The sequence below is a fragment of the Dicentrarchus labrax genome, unplaced genomic scaffold (assembly GCF_905237075.1).
Source record: "Dicentrarchus labrax unplaced genomic scaffold, dlabrax2021, whole genome shotgun sequence".
NCBI lineage: Eukaryota > Metazoa > Chordata > Actinopteri > Moronidae > Dicentrarchus > Dicentrarchus labrax.
The window spans coordinates 29420949-29437594 of record NW_026136706.1 but is presented as its reverse complement, the minus strand read 5'-3'; the positions used below and the strand labels follow the sequence as shown (position 1 = coordinate 29437594).

General features: G+C 40.8%; 2 protein-coding genes across 2 annotated transcripts; one reads left to right on the top strand and one right to left on the bottom strand.

The window, feature by feature from the left end:
* The first annotated feature begins 2005 nt into the window (after nucleotides 1-2005).
* On the top strand, nucleotides 2006-4918 carry crygs2 (crystallin, gamma S2). Its single transcript, XM_051403429.1, has 3 exons — nucleotides 2006-2127; nucleotides 2793-3035; nucleotides 4547-4918. The coding sequence occupies exons 1-3, from the start codon at nucleotides 2017-2019 to the stop codon at nucleotides 4817-4819; spliced, it is 627 nt and encodes a 208-aa protein (XP_051259389.1). The 5' UTR covers nucleotides 2006-2016; the 3' UTR covers nucleotides 4820-4918.
* Nucleotides 4919-4944: 26 nt separating this feature from the next.
* Nucleotides 4945-16641, bottom strand: lcmt2 (leucine carboxyl methyltransferase 2). The gene is made up of 14 exons (XM_051403278.1): nucleotides 16150-16641; nucleotides 14924-15048; nucleotides 13772-13853; nucleotides 12876-13056; nucleotides 12640-12796; nucleotides 11221-11410; nucleotides 10919-11026; nucleotides 10704-10791; nucleotides 9602-9829; nucleotides 9238-9471; nucleotides 9034-9131; nucleotides 6811-6998; nucleotides 6584-6719; nucleotides 4945-5293 (listed from the first exon to the last, which is right to left on the bottom strand). The coding sequence occupies exons 1-14, from the start codon at nucleotides 16195-16197 to the stop codon at nucleotides 5129-5131; spliced, it is 2028 nt and encodes a 675-aa protein (XP_051259238.1). The 5' UTR covers nucleotides 16198-16641; the 3' UTR covers nucleotides 4945-5128.
* Between the last annotated feature and the right edge of the window lie 5 nt (nucleotides 16642-16646).

Sequence of the window (16646 nt, the reverse complement as noted above, 5' to 3'; positions counted from 1 at the left end):
GACATTTGATAACATACAAACTGCTGGATTAAAGTTTTTCAGTTGTCTAAACAGCTTTAAAATGATTGGTATTTGTAAAATTTGGTTTATTTGAAAGGTTTCAAACATAGAATCATGCAATGGTATTTTACTATTGAACTTATTACCATTAAAATAGGATTTTTAATACATTTCTTAGTGTGTTGACTTGTACGAACGGCTGCATCGCCTGACATTTTGGGGATTTGAGCTTCCAAAACTTCAATAGTAGAAATGATTTGAATGTACTTAAACTGTATTCAAACTAAATATGTTTCATATAATAAAATGGTGCGTGTCAAGAATGTATTAAATTATTTTTAAATAATTTAAAATAATATACACTATACACGTGTTGGGATAGTTACTCAAAAAAGTTCATTAATTTTTTCAAAAGTAATATTATTACTTTAGTTATTACTCCCTGCCAACAGTAATTAGTTACACTACTAGTTCTATACATTTTCTGCTGCTCCGCACAAATCAGTATTTGTGTCCTTTCTCCCCAAAATTCAGACTTACGACAAAAATCTGAATAATGGAATATTTCCAGCTGCTGAATGTCAGTGATTCTATCTTCCAAACTAATTTCCTCCATGATTACAAAAAGGAATCCAAGGATGTGATTGGATTGTTGGATTTCAAATTAGTATGTTGTGACAACAAAAGTAATATTGTAATTAATGATTTTTTGGTGTATTAGTAATTCGTTTTTGGGTGTATTAGTAATTAGTTACACTACTAGTTGCTGAGGAACGTAATATTATTACTGTAATATTGTTACTAATAATGAGTTACTGCCCAACACTGGCTGTTACTCATGTTACACACAGAAAAATAAATCGCTCATCTGGTGTCAGATCTAATCTGTGCAAACGTCTTAGTTATTCTGTCAGCTTTCTGCAGAACACTCCGTCGAACATGTGTGGCTAGACATCAAGGGAATTGTAGTCCTGGGAATGATGGACTACAAGAGACAGTCAAGAAACACAAGTACATCGATATGCAACAAAAGCGATAGATGCTATGTACACACCAGGTTTCAGCCATCATCAAACATAGCACATAGTCTGTCATAGATTATTCACAGCACAACAACACTTTGTTTAACTTGTAGTCCATCATACCCAGGACTACAGTTCCCTTGATGTCCAGCCACAGAAGCTCAACTGATTGTTCTGCATTAAGGCTAATCAAGTAATGCTCTCTGCACTGCTGCATTCACTTGCAGCCTGTTTTTGCCTTGAAGAATAAGTAAGATTTTTGCACAGATTTGAGTGTGCGGATGCTTTTCTTCATTGAGTCGGACACACTAAAAAAACAAACAAAAAACACTGGCTGTGAATAGCCGCAGCCACTGTAGTTTCTCCTACACACTTGAAAGACGAGCTTTATTCAGTTGGTTGCAATCTGCAAATTCACCACTAGATGCCATTAAGTCCAACACACTTAAATATAGCAATATATATCACAATATATAAGAATATACCAACCAGAGCCCTTTTTTTTCTTCTTTTGACCCATACATATATTTTGCTGATAATATTTCTGTACTTTTATTCCAGTGAGATATTGGATGGAAGAAGTGTATTTATAATAGATAGTATATCTATACGGTATTGCTAGTTTTACTTAAGTAAAGGATCTGAATACTTCTCCCCACTGCACACTGCTCTATCTGGATTCTTCCACAAGGCAGGGATAAGTCATGAGTTGGCAGGTCCTCACCAGGTGGGAGCAAACTGGTGGAGCTGGCATGTATAACATGGTGCGAGAGCTGGAGTGGGGGTGAGTGAGTGGTGGGGGATTGGGCACTGGACCCAGCCAGTAGAGAAGTGGGGTTCAATGGACGCTTACCATGCCTGGCCATTATGCCGTAATCCTTCCTCGCTTTTCTGGAAAAACTGAATAGCACTAGAATCACTGACTCAATTTTTGGATCTCATTTTCATGACAAAGCGATTGTTCTCCTGTCGCCTCTGCTGTTGCTGTTTATAAATGTTGGAAAGCAGGGATATAAAAGGGACCGATGAGGGGGCCAGTGCAACATCGAGACCTCAGGGGAACCACCATCACTTAACACCACACATTATATCCAGGATGGGCAGGGTGAGTTGAGAGTCAGATATCAGTGTGGCATGTATGCTAAGTTTGAATGTGTGGCTTTAAGCAGTGGACAAGGCTGTATATGACCCTCTCTGTGGGGAGTTTGAACCTATTTCAACTTGGTTTGCAAGTGAAGGACAATTAGTCAACTATTATGATAATCGATTTATTGTTTTGAGACATTCTTTTAAAGAGAAAAGTCAAAATTCTCTGATCTAAAATGTGATTTTTTTTCCTGCTGAACTAGATATCTTTGGGTTGTGGGCAAAACAAGACACTTGAGAACGCCACCTTGAGCTTTGGGGAATACTGATCAACATTTTTCTGACATTTTATGTACCAAATGACTAACTAAATTGATTGAGAAACTGATGTACTGATGATGATAATGAAAATAATCGCTAGTTGCAGCCCTAGTTTGCAGGTGAGTCTCTGGGTTGTTGACTCGACAGGCTAGTTTCCTGATGGCTAGAAGTTAAAGCTGCACCACCTGTTGAGAAAACATTGCCAAAAGGATGCTTTCCAAAGTCAGAAAAGCTTTTTGTAAAGTGTGAGTGACAAACACAACCACTTTGACCTTTCTAAGATGAACCACCCAGGAAAGAGAACCAAACACAGATCATGTGAAATCTGGATGAGAGCTGAGACTCCCGTGTTTTCTCCCCCAGATCGTTTTCTACGAGGACAAGAACTTCCAGGGCCGCCGCTATGAATGCGACAGCGACTGCTCTGACTTCCACACCTACCTGAGCCGCTGCAACTCCATCCGGGTGGAGAGCGGGGCCTGGGTGGTGTACGAGAGGCCCAACTACATGGGCTACCAGTATGTCCTGACCAGGGGGGAGTACCCAGAGTACCAGCGCTGGATGGGCCTCAACGACCGTCTCAGCTCCTGCAAGATGATCCACTTTGTAAGCTCCGCTGATGATGCCGAGGGTTTTCCCTCAGCTGAGGAGCACAGGGGCTGACTTTGTGATGTTGAGGTTTATGACTCAGAAGTTAGTTTATTTAAAAGCCACAGTGTATGCAGGCGCGGGGGGGTAAAACTTATGGACACATTAAAGAGGTCATGCTTATGCTACCAGTGACTGTAGGGCTTTGTCAATGTAGACCAATACCTGGGTCAGGGTCATACTATTTGTATGATCAAACGTCCCACAGCCTGCAGGCACATTCAGGGGCACCACTCGTACTAAAATCAATATAGTTGGTACAAGCTGCATGGTACAGTTTTGTACTATTTAGAAAGGCATGAAACAGTGAGCAAACAACGAGGGACGGTGTTTGATTAAAGTCAGTTATCTCATTGATGTGGTAGATCGAGCCAGATCACCGTGATGGGAACTTAAACTGTGGGTATCACAGCATGTGTCCGTCTGTGGCAAACACTTCATCACAGGTTAGTTAATGATGTTACTGAGTAAATGACGTGTGCCGAGTGTGTCTGTGGATTGAAGAGAATCAGAGAGTGATCAGTAGTGATGGTGGAACTAAACTTTTCACTGTGGGTCTACCCACAATATGGGTCTACCATAAAACACCCGCTTTGAGAATGGAGTTTGGTTTGGTTTTCATAGTAAATGGTCGAATAAACACAAATGGCAGTTTGGCTTCGCCACAGCGATGTAATTAGTTTACAGTAACGTCACATTGAAACTGCAGGAAAAGTGTCAGATGTCAGAAATATGTATGTGTCAGGTCCGTCCACTGTGATGGAGGCAGACTCAAAGGACTAAGTCATCGCGTTTCTGCATTGTTTCTTTATAACAACAGAGTTGAGCGGCAATGACATAAAAAAAACTGGCAAAGAGCTTAGAGTTTCCATTAAGCATCAGTCAAATTAGAGGGACTGCTTTCACCTAAAAGGGGGCGGGGACTTGATGCAATCCCAAAGTACCTGGAGGGGCTGCTCTCATGGGAATCTAACTAGTTCCATCTGACAGGTAACGTTAGCAAAACCTTACCTAATTAGCTAGCAACCAATTGATTTAGATTAGCTAGCATTTTGCTAACACTAGCTTACCTAGGATGTGACTATGTATGTTGCTTTTATCTTTTAATCATCTTCAGAATGTGGTTGTCTTTTCAACACAGATTAGCCTAGCACATAGCATATCCAAAAAAAAAAAAAAAAAAAGTTGACTGAGGTTCTGAGGCTTCCTCAGCTGTTATTATTATATAGAAAAAGGGGCGGGACTTAAGAAGGCTCAATTAAACATGGGGCACTGCGAACATATTTTCCTTTTATTAGATGCAAATCTAATCCCTCTACATATCCCCCCTTCCCCGTTTCTCTTACCCCACATCCCCTCACCATTCTTCCCCAACCCCCTGCACTAACCACCGCTCTCCACCTATCCTCCACTTTAACCCCGCCATCTACTCCCATACCCCCAAACATCTCCTTCCCGTCACCTTCCAGACCAGCGGGACCCAGTACAAGATGCAGCTGTATGAGAAGGCAGACTTCGGGGGCCAGGTCTTCGAGGCCACAGAGGACTGCCCCTCACTTCTGGAGAAGTACAGCTGGAGGGAGGTCAACTCCTGCAAAGTCTTCGACGGCTGGTGGGTTTTCTATGAGCACTCCAACTACCGTGGGCGCCAGTACTTCCTGGAGAAGGGGGAGTACCGCCAGCCCGGCGACTGGGGTGCCGTCTGTCCCACGGTCCAGTCCTTCAGGCGCTTCACTGAATGATTTAACCTTCATCCAAAACCTTCAAAGAAAACGACCTGCTATGACTATAATTTTGATTGACTATTTTGTAATTTTGAACTGAGGTCTCACAAATAAAATCCTGTCCAGTAAGCAGACATGAGGCATTTCTTTGGATATTTTATGTCTACAGTAGACTTTCAACAGGTTTGAATTATTGAAACTGTCCTAAATAATCCAGGTTTATCCATTTCATCCTGTCTGAGATGTCTGATGGTGAGAGTTTGGGTCCTTAGTTTAAGTCATTGATTTCAGCTGCATAACAGTTCCATACAAACACTTGAGGCCACTTCATCCCAGCACAGGTGTGAGGTCCACAGTGATAGGCTGAAGGTTGAAGTGAGTCCCAAAAGAGAAACAGTTTCCTCCCCCGCCCATCAGAAGCAGCTCTGGTCCCTCTGGGTCCGTAAGCTCAGAGCAGAACGAGTGGAGCATCAGAGGCCAGGGTACCGAGGTCTAGAGATGGAAGAACACAGAGAGATGTATTATTCAGTATCTTGTCTAACAGATCTACACAAGATGAGCAAATGACTTGATATAAAGCACTTGATGCATCAGTAGAGTATGTGGCACTGAATATAAATTATTCTGAAATGAAAGCCGCAAATTCACCAGAAAAAAACTTGGATATTCTTTGGGATTAGAGTCACAAACCTATCTGATAAAAACTTGGAAGTCACAGATGGTGGTGCTGAGAGAAAGTCAGTCTATAGAATGATGTCTAAACTATACTAAATGCTGCACGACATTCAACTGGTTTGTTCAGATGAGACAGCTGCAATTCTGTCGTTGTTACAGAGACTCCAGGCTGCACTTCATACACCTCAACAATGTTTATCTGTAATACTAGAACATGCCAATGTCACCTCCGCTGGCTCTGTCTAACTGTCATTGCAATGACCATAATGCCAGACCCCAAACAAATGGGTGACGTCACACTTAGGCATAGATATATATACTGACTAGATGTCGCCTTGGGCTTCTAAGCAAACGTCAAAACCGCCGCCATCTTGGAGCGTGGATCTGAAGCGCCAAATTAGTTTTCCTGCATTCAGATCAGCTGTAAAGATGCCGGACTGTTGTGCTGCTTATGGATGTTCGAACAAAAGAAATGAAAAACCAACAGCAAGGGATAACATTTCACAGGTGATGATGTGTTTTATGATATTGAATGTTACGAAAGTATATTTCTGGTGATGAAATTATATTGTTTCAGTCTCATGTTTCAGTATATATATAGCTATGGTTGGTTCGGTGACGTTTTCAAAATAAAAGCACGACCGTCAAAAAGGTACTGCATGAAATATTGAGCTGTGAAGCCTTTAGGTCGGATTTTTTGTGAATGTCATTAGATATGAGTACAATACAGGTGTAAAAGCAAATACACATACTATTAAGTGGAAGAATAATAAACCTACGCCTACTAGTACTAGGCATTACATTTTGAAGTAGATTATATTAATATCAAAAGCTTACATTTTCTCTGGACTCGATCATAAATACATGTCTGTCAGTTGGAACAAACAAAAAAAACTAAAAAATCGTTCGAGATTTTGACGATTTATTGTGATTTTATTTTCGTTAGATCTTTGCCTAGATTGACGCTAATGCATTAAAGGTGGGTGGATCCCCGCTGCAAGATGGCGTCTCTATTGACGCATTCGTTCCAATGAACAGCGGTAGTCAAGGCGACATCTAGTCAGTATATATATCTATGACACTTAGGTCCAATAAATGTTAACTGACCGTGTCCAGCCTGAACTCCACACTGCTGCACGTGGTGAGGTTGATAATGACACCACCTGGTACACCGTCTGAATGCAGCCAGACTCCACCAACCACAACCAGCCTTCCACCAATCACATGGGCAGTATGAGAATACCTGAAACCAAGCCAGTCATTTCAGCTCTTTAGTGGAGGGTTTTATTTGAACTGATGGTGTGTGAATGTGACAGCAATGAAAAACAACAGACCTGGGAACAGGAGGGGGCTGCACCTCTATTCTATCCCAGCAGAAGCCTCTCTCACTTGGCCTTAACACCACTGTGTCCCCCAGTGGCACTCCCCGTCCATCTAGTCCCCCAAACACCACCACACCTCCCTGATGTGAACACGCTGAGTGGGAATGGCGGGCCGTTGGAGCTGCGCCCTCTACTGGGATCTGTAAATAACACACACACACACACACACACACACACACACAGGGTCTCAATACAAGAACATTTTCTTTCTCTGAAAACCCTTTCATACTTTTTCCTGCCAGGTTAGCTCGTACAAGTGTTCAAAGTTGGATTTACAAATTCTCTTAATTTGTTGTAGATTGCTAATTTCTGCAACCATCATTAGCATAATCTACAACCCTAAAATGACCATATAAAGCTGCCTCGGTTTGTGGGCAAGTTTCATAAGGAAGAATATCCTGCTGTCAGAAATCAGCAGACGTGAAAATAACAAGTCAAACTGAGTCAGTACTCGTATTAGAGGATCCACAGTCAGAAAATATTAACAGTGCAGCTGCCAACAACATGTACTCAGAGACAGAGAGAGATAATGGTTTATAAGCAGTTTATATGACTAATATAATGGATGATGGAGATATTAGAATACAAAGGTTCTGTAGGTTCAACTGACTTTTTAAGACCTTTTTAGGATAGTTTTCCTAAAATGCATTTAAAAATTGCAATATATCACCTCACTTTCAGTATCACAATATATTGAATTGTAACCCCTGTATTGTGATATGTATCGAATCGCCAGATTCCTGCCAATACACAGCCCTACTAGGGATGGGATGATGTACAATATTGTCAGGTATCACGATAAAGAGCACCGAGATAAGTATGTCGTGGGGAATTTTCCTTCCTGGGATAATTGTGAATATCATCACAAGTGACTTGAAAAAGCTGTCTAGCTCTCTAACGTACAGTCCTATATTAATTTCTTTGATTTATTTTGAACAAGGGCACAATGGGGAATCCACATCTTCACTTATTCCAAAATCCTAATCCTGTCACCATGGCTGAAGGCTTGTCTTGCTCGTTGTATTGACCACAAAAAAGGTTAAAGCATATGTGTGGAAATAGTGTAGATTTCAAACTAAAGAACAGGGAGATGAGGTTCCTATCTGAGGTGCAATTTGTTCTTAACAAAATGTAAGGTTACGTGCTTCCAGTATGTTTTTGTGGCATTTTAAGACTTTTAAGTAAATCTTGACAATAACTGCAATAATATCATGAATTGCAATTATTTTGACCATGTAATCATGACCTGACATTTTCATATGGGCCTATGCCTAGCGGACACCCTGTAACATCTAGCATACGGTAGGTGCTGTTACACTGTCAGGTGTGTTTACATTTTTTTTAAGACTTATTAATAGATTTTACAGTATATCATTTTTGTAAATAGATTTGTTTTGACGCCCTGTCATAACAACAGACGATACTGCTCAGAGACCTGCATAAAGAGGCAGCTGAGTGTAACAACAACTCATATGTACAAGTGGCTGTACTGAAATATGCCACAAAAAAAAAAAGACCTCTCTGTAAAATGGTCATGCCATGCTGATAGTACGGTTAACAGAATATTCATTAAATTTTTTTTTGTTTGTTTGGTTCACATTTAAACTCTTAAAGGTCCAGTCCGTGGGTCCCCTTCTATGGACCCCACCACGTTGAACCACCATGTTTCTACAGTAGCCCAGAATTGACAAACCAAACACTGGCTCTAGATAGAGGCATTCGTGTCTTTTCTCTCTTTTCTCTATCTCGCAGCCGCCATAGCTTCTCCTTTGCGCTTAGAAGGGGAGGGTGAAGAGAGTGAGTTAGATGCCACTAAATCCTACACAATGGTCCTTTAAATTTATTCAGGCATTATGATTCCACGTCAAGGGAGTGTTTTCCTCCTGTAAAGAGAGGCCGATTATATTAGACATGACTTGAACAACATGTCTGGGCCACTCATGGATTTAGTTTGTACTTAAGAGGAAATTTCAAATATGAGAAAACGGTGAATGCAGCAATTTGTCTGAAATCACTTCGTTAAATCGCCATTAAAACCTGTTTGTACGAGCGGTTCTTGCATGAGGCCCAATGTCATCTAAAGCGGGGAGAGACAAGATTATTCAAATACTAGCAGTGTGTGTGCAATTAAAAACATATTTACAAAGATTAGACATGGATAGGGACCAAACAAACCTCAGTCCAGTGCTGCTGGTCTACAGACAGGAAGTAGCCGCCACCCAGAGCTGCCTCGGATTCATTCTTTCCTCCAAACACAAACACAAAGTCTTTGCCTACAGGAAAAATGAGAAGGCTTTATTGTATAATAAATAAGAAAGGATGAAAATGAATGAATGAGAGACAGAAAGAAATCACACATGACTTCCTGCATTATCCCACCTTTGTGACTGACCACAGTAGCAGTGTGCCTCCATCTTGCCAGAGGTGGATCCCCTGTGCAGACCATCTGATCCACCCACAGTTTTGCCGTGTCTTGCTCCTCGTCGAGAGGACTACCGAGGTCAAGGATTACTCTGAATAGGCCTCTGGTTGGGTTGAGTGGAGAGGAGCGACCACCGTAGACCATGATCCCTCCTCCAGGAAGAGTGGTAACAGTGTGGTAGAGTCGAACACCTGGAGGAAGGCAACAGCTGTTCACACTGGAAGCTAAACTGGTCTCACTTCACAATGTTGATCATTTGACTAAAAGAATAATTAGTAATGGTAAAACCAATTAAGAATCTGAAGCAGAAAGCCCTCTCACCCAAATCTAGAGCTGGTTCCACACTGACAGCTCTCCAGCCTTCCTGGCCCCTGAGGAGGATCCTGGTCACTGGCCCCCTGCCTCCTCTGCTACACCCTCCTGTTAGCAGGACCTGCCCTGGGCTTACCAAGGAGCTAGCCATCCCCAGCCCCTCCAAACAGACTGGTACGGTCTGCACACTCAGGGCTGTGGGGCTCCAAGACGGGCAGGTGGATGGCACTGGAGATACTGAGGCAAAAACAACAAACAAACAAACATCAGAAACACAAGTGTTACAACCTTAACCGTGAAACATGTACAGACAAGCAAACAATGTGTCTTAAAGGTGATATATGTTAGACATTAATATAGCAGCAAACAGCTATTTTTCATTATTATTATTTATTTACAGTGTCCTGAGCAGAGAATAGTGTCACACTCTCTTTACCTGTCGGTGAATTAAGGATTTATTTAAACCAAACCAGAGTTGGTGATTGTTGGAACAGTGGAAAAACTAACAAAGACAGTTTGGTGAGTTTTATCTTGTTTCTGTCCACTTTGAATGAAGTTACAATGTTATGATGATATCAAGGTAAAATTACTGTTTTTGTCTATGGAGTCTGGTGGCAAGCGAAAGCGATGTTGCGGCTGTTTCTGGTTAAACAAAAGGTCAGTTTCTGTAGGGATCATTTCCATAATGCTGTCAGACACTTAAGTCAACAATCTGAGCCTGTCAGTGGCCATTTTGATTCCTGTCCACAGGAATTAGCTAAGTAGGAGCCAGAGAAACCTGATTATTTCACAGATGATCTGTCTCATGTACTACTGTCAGGATATAGTGAAACTTTCAGCAAATTTGACTTTTTTTTTAATGAAAGTTACCTACTGCAGCTTTAACATTTGCTTTGAGAGTGAAGACATTTATATTTTATAAATGTTGGAAGGGATGGATTGAGTTTTATTTAAAAAACTAAATTGGAAATGTAAGATGACTTGTACCGACGGACTTTCTACTTAATTAAAAAGAAGAAAAAGTAAAATGGCTCAAACAAACTGTAAAAGATCTGTTAGTTGTAAAGTCGGGACAGTGGTTTCTGTGAAATGGAAATACAGTGATAGCTACCTGGAGCATGCGGGAGTAAAGCCTGTGCCATCAAAGAGCCTTGAGATGCAGTAAGGATGAAGTAGTGGGAACATTTCTGGTGCCACTCCTAAAAGGTAGACAGACGTAGAGTTCATTTTGTTCAACGTTATTACCTGGAAGTATGATTTAATAAAGGGTATGACGGAGAGACAACCCACACAATAAAAAGATGCAAACACATTTCAGAGGCTAACCTCATATTCATCAAACGGCTCAAGGCTCTCCACTCGGGATCTCTCTTCTTCAGGGACCAGCCCGAGGTAGAAGAGGTTCATATCCAGACACACACACTGCTCCCAGCCCTGAACACAATAACACAATTCATTGAGACACCATATCTGATTAAACCTTTGTGTCTACTTTACAAAAACAGAGAACTGATCAACATGGATATAAGAAATAAACACCTCTGTTCCATGCACGACTTGATTAAAGGTGTGTTCATTAAGAGCAACAGTAACAAGATATAATAATAAGTCACTGTCTGCATACTGGCCTTGTCCAGGAACCTGTGTCTCTGAGCAGCAGTGTCTGGGTACTGTCGGAGGGCGTGCAGAGTTGAATTTAGTTTCAGAAAATGATCTTGCATGATCCGGCCAAAGGGATCATGAGGATGTATCTGCTCGTACATGACAAAGAGAGACTGTGGCAGGAGCTTGGCTGTCCAACTAATGACAGTATCCGACCTGAAAGACACACAGCATATGTCAACTGCAAACAAACATCCCATCAGAGCTAAGACCATAATCATAGGGAAGATTATTAGGGCCAAGACCGAGGGGAAAAAATGGGAATATGAAGACTTTTTTGCATTTTGACAAAGTAGAAATATGGAGAATAAAGGCAGACTTTCAGTAGAAAAAATAAATCAGAGGAAGATTAGTTTTTTTTTTTGCAATTGGAGAATGAAGACAAAATGTTGAGAATAAAGAATAAAGTCAATTCTACTGGTCCATCAAATGAAGTTATGAGAGCAACTGACACCTCTTCCAAGTTTGTTTCTGTTCTTCTGAAAAGACGCAATTTCCAACTTCACTCTTGACATTTCAACTTTATTTTATTTTTGACGTTTCAACTTTACCAGGAGTAAAGGAGTTTTTTCTTGACAATACAAGACAGCACTTGCTCACAATGGTGGCCAGCATTTGTGGGACATTCCACATTAGATTGCTTTCGTGGCGTGCTTGGCTGTTCTTACCACAACTGATTTTTCTACTGTGGCATAAAAAAGTTATAAAATATTATAAAAAATGTATGTTATTTTACAGAAAATTAATCAGACTATTAAAAGAGGAGGTATAAGTGTCTGTTGCATGTACAATGAACAGTTATGAAGCACAAGAACCAATGTAAATTTAAACAATAATAGTCTGTATGCTTGTAGATTTGATGTTAAAAGTTGGTGGTGAACAGCTCTACACTGACATGGGAGCAGAAATGAAAAAGCAGCGTTTTTCTGTTCTGCTTTGCGTCTGGTAAACCCGCTCTGAACAGTTGAGCTTCAAACAAAATATACACCCAGGTTTATGGAATCTGAGTGTGGAGCCAAAATACAATGAAAATGTACAGGACAAGAGAATATTTCCAGGACATTTGGTCATTTTAATCCATTTCCAGGCGTTTCCATGACTGAAAAGTCTAAATTTCCAGGTTATCCAGATTTTCTAGCACGCGTGGGATACATGTTTATTCTCATATTGAAAAATAAAAAGTCTTCCTCCTCTCATTTTCCCCCACGTTTATATGATAAACATGATGATATTGTAGAGCTGTCTTTTTCTAGATACTGTGTACTGTTTAATTATTGTACCAGACCTAAGATCCAAATACAGTACATGATTTTAAAGTCCTAGCTGATATATTATGTAACCCATAATGGGTGATATGGTCCCATAAATAGACCACCTTGCCTCACCATTGTGTTTCCATGTAGGTAAGCACCACTTCAGAGAGAATGAGAGTAGGGGCAACCCAGTCCATCCCAGCTGCACTCAGAGCCTCTTCGACCTGGGACTCCTCTCTCACATCCACCCCTAGCAGACGGTACTGAGCACTGGACACACAAACAGGTCCTGAAGACACACATAAGGCATATACTCAATTAAATCTCTTTGAATCTCAAGTGTGTTGTGTGTGAGGGAAATTACAAACCTGTAGGAGAAGGTAAATAGGAGTCTAACATCCCCCTCAGTGTGATATTAGAGTTGATGAGGGCAGCCTTCCGCCGGGTGACGTCAGGAAAATCGACCTCGAACACGACAGCCCTGTCAAGTGCTTCACCAGCACATAGGCGGAAATACAGAGAGTCGAACCCGGCGCCCAGTGACAAAATCTAATAAAGGGGGAAAGATAATGACAGAATGAGAAATAAAAACAAATGTGTATAAACAAGGGTGCAACTCTTTTAGAATTACACATTTCAAGCACTTTTCAAGGACAAATTATTTCAAAATGAAGGCCCAACCATTCACCTAGATGTTCACATACAGTATACCACTCTAACCCAGCACAGCACTTTACAAAAACTCGAATGGTTTACCTTAATGAGGGGGGAGAAAATCCTTTTATTCCATCAGGATGAAACATCCGCTTTTATGTTGTTCTTAATTGTGTGTGTTCATGGGTGTTATGGAGGGCCTGTGGGTTTCTGACTGTCAGTTTTGTTCTCTATATGTTTAAATCTGGAAAGCACTCTGTGCTTAAGCTTGAAAAGTGCTTTACAAATCAAATTATTATACCATAAATAAAAAAAACCCAGATATTCTGACCATCACTGGCTATTTCTTAAGGAATTAGTATGTCAAATTTTGTAGCGATTACAAACCATGATATTTTGGGTTTTTGGTGTAAGCGAAATGTCATTTAGAGAAACTGGGCAGCACATAGTATGTATAACAAGGGGATTGTGGGTGAATTTTGAGATTGAGACTCCAGTAGGCTAAATCTAAGCACTTTCAAGTACTTTCCAGACCTGTATAACATACGCAACCCTTCATAAGGAAAACTTTCTAAACAAAACAGTGTTAGACAATACACTGTGAACTCGCCTGTCTCTTGGGGCAGTTTTCAGTAATGTGAAGGAACCTCCTCACACAGTGGTCCACAGCTCTCCAACGCACATAGTAGCCCCTAAAAGATGGAAATACAACACAATATTATTGTCATTATTATATACTATGTTTTGTATGTTTCTGTATACAGACATAATATTGAGTTATAGACATATTTAACTAGTTTCTAAAATGTTATAGAACACATGATTAATCACGAAAAATTAACCCATAATGAAATTAATAATGACAGTAGTCCCAGCCCCAATCCAAGGTCTACCCTCAGTGCCCTGTTCAGGAATTGCCAGGAATTCTGATTTCATTGCCAGTTTGTCATTATTATTACGTACAATGTAACCCAATGGATTTTTCTATTTCATTAAAGTTGCAGTAGGTAACTTTTATTAAAAAAAAAAACGGTTTTGTCATATTCACTGAAACTTTCACTATATCCTGACAGTAGTACATGAGACACACAATCTGTGAAACAATCCGGTTCCTCCTGGTGCTTCTAATGGCATTTACAAGAATCCACCGGGTCTCAATGAAAGCAACCAATCAGAGCTGAGAAAGATTGCGATTGTTGATTGTTGAGCCTCATTCTCCGGTCGTCAAATACAGACACTTGGAATGAGACTCAACAATCAACTGTCTTCTATCCACCAACCCAAAGTGACTATCTTTCTCAGCTCTGATTGGTTGTTTTCGTTCAGGCCCGGTGGATTCTTGTAAATGCCATTAGGAGCACTAGGAGGAGCCAGAGGAATCTGATTGTTTCACTGATTATCTGTCAGGATCAAATGAAAGTTTCAGTGAATATGACAGAAAGTTATTTTTTATAAAAGTTACCTACTGCAGCTTTAATCAATAACAATTCCATCTAAAACAACATGTTACTGGCCAAGATAAGCATATTAGATTGTAATGTGCATGGAATATTGGAATTACACATGTATTTTCTTTGATTTGGTAACGGCATTATATAGCGGCCATATTAAAATTGGCATTCAGCAGTGAAATATTACACCACCATTTTCAACCAAGGCCAACTCCTGTGTATGTAGTTTGTGTGTTCAATAAAGTGACTGTGACCCTGATGACTGAGTCTCATGCACAACTGAGTGTGACGAGATGAAGATCCCTGCTGACCTGTTGATGAGTGGAGCTCTCCTGGCCACTTTGCACACAAAGTGTTGGAGGAAGACATCCTGGAAGTACCCCTGTGCTGCAGCAGACACCTTGCTCACCACACTGCTGTCATTGGTTCCCTGCACCTGGGTCCAGCAATTCAAAAACAGAGCCACCAAGTGTAAATGCCTGAGCCTGTCCTCAGATGATAGTGTATAAAGTATGTAAGAACATTTGGCAAAATGTATTTATCCAACTATCAAAAGCAGAAGCAATGAGTGCAGAAAATGACCCCTGAGAGTGTTACACTGCTATTCATTAATCACTGGATAACTGATGTGACCTGTGATTACTGTGTAAGCATGGTTGTAGTGTTGTGGTAGGCTGAGATCAAGCATCAAACTAGGTTTTCAAGCATTTTATACACTGTTGGGTATTTTAATCTGCAACAATGCTTCATGTTTTATAAGGTCCTGTTCTGTTTTGTATGCAGAGGCAGATCAAAAGGGGTGGCATTTATGGGACACACCACATAATATGGCTTCTGATGACTGGTTACCCTAAACTCACATACATACACCCTTCAGCCATAACATTGTGAGCACTGACAGGTGAAGTGACTAACACTGATTATCTGGTTATCATGGCTCCTGTCAGTGGGAGGGATATATCAGGCAGAAAGAGAACATTGTGTCCTCAATGCTGATGTGTTAGAAGCAGGAGAAATGGACAGCGTGAGGATCTGAGTGTTGTTCTGTTGTTTTTTTCAAAACTTGCTAAAAACGGAAATGAATCTAATGATCGGCTGCGGGTACGTTTTACACTACTGATAGCTTTAAAGTCAATGAAAAAAGACATTTGGTAAAAAAGCTTTAGATATTTCTACTGAATGCTTCACTGTGCCACAATAATGTTTTGATGAATGTGTGTGTGGTTCTAAGGTCAACTTCAATAACATATAGTTCCATATTGCCACCCACTGGACCCCCCATGGAAAGGTCTCTAGATCCGCCCCTGCTTGTGAAATGTGTAACATGTGTAATTCTGTAGAGTCCTTCAGGCTGTGGAATGAAAGTAGAGGAGTAAAAAGCAATCTCTCTGATTTGTATTAGAATGAAAGCATACAGCAGCCTGCAGTGAGAACATTAAAGTAAAGCACCAGTGCATCCAGTACAGTAACACCACTGATGTTCCACACTTTACATTGAGGCTTTGCTCGTTGTAGTGAATCAATAAGGGCCACTGACCGCGGTGTCCCTCCCCTGCTTCTGCTTCTTTGTGTTTGTGGGTGGCATAATGTCAGCAGGCTGCCACCCCCCCTCACAGGTAAGCGCTAATACACATTCTATAGTGTATTCAATAAGTGTCGATGAGAAGCTTTTCGGTCCGCTGATCAAAATAATTCAAACATCCGTCAAGCGTTCAAGACTTCCGTGTAGCTTCCTGTCTGAGTGCGGTCTGGCGCCCCCCTGCGGCCTGGAGTCCACAGCGATCTCTCGGTCAATTAAACGTCGTTCAAAAGTCCCTTTAACGTTCCATTATTTCTACAGGAATGTGTTTGTGGTAAAATAATGTTCAAGTTGGGCGGCAATATGCTTGGTTTTGACCAGTACTCATTATCTTTCATTCATACTTGTCATTGTAAATACAAATAATTGTTTCTCCGGCTGCGAAACAACGATGTATCGTTTTGTCGACATTAAATCCAGAGTGTAAAAATGTGTCACAGTCAGTGGAGCGACCG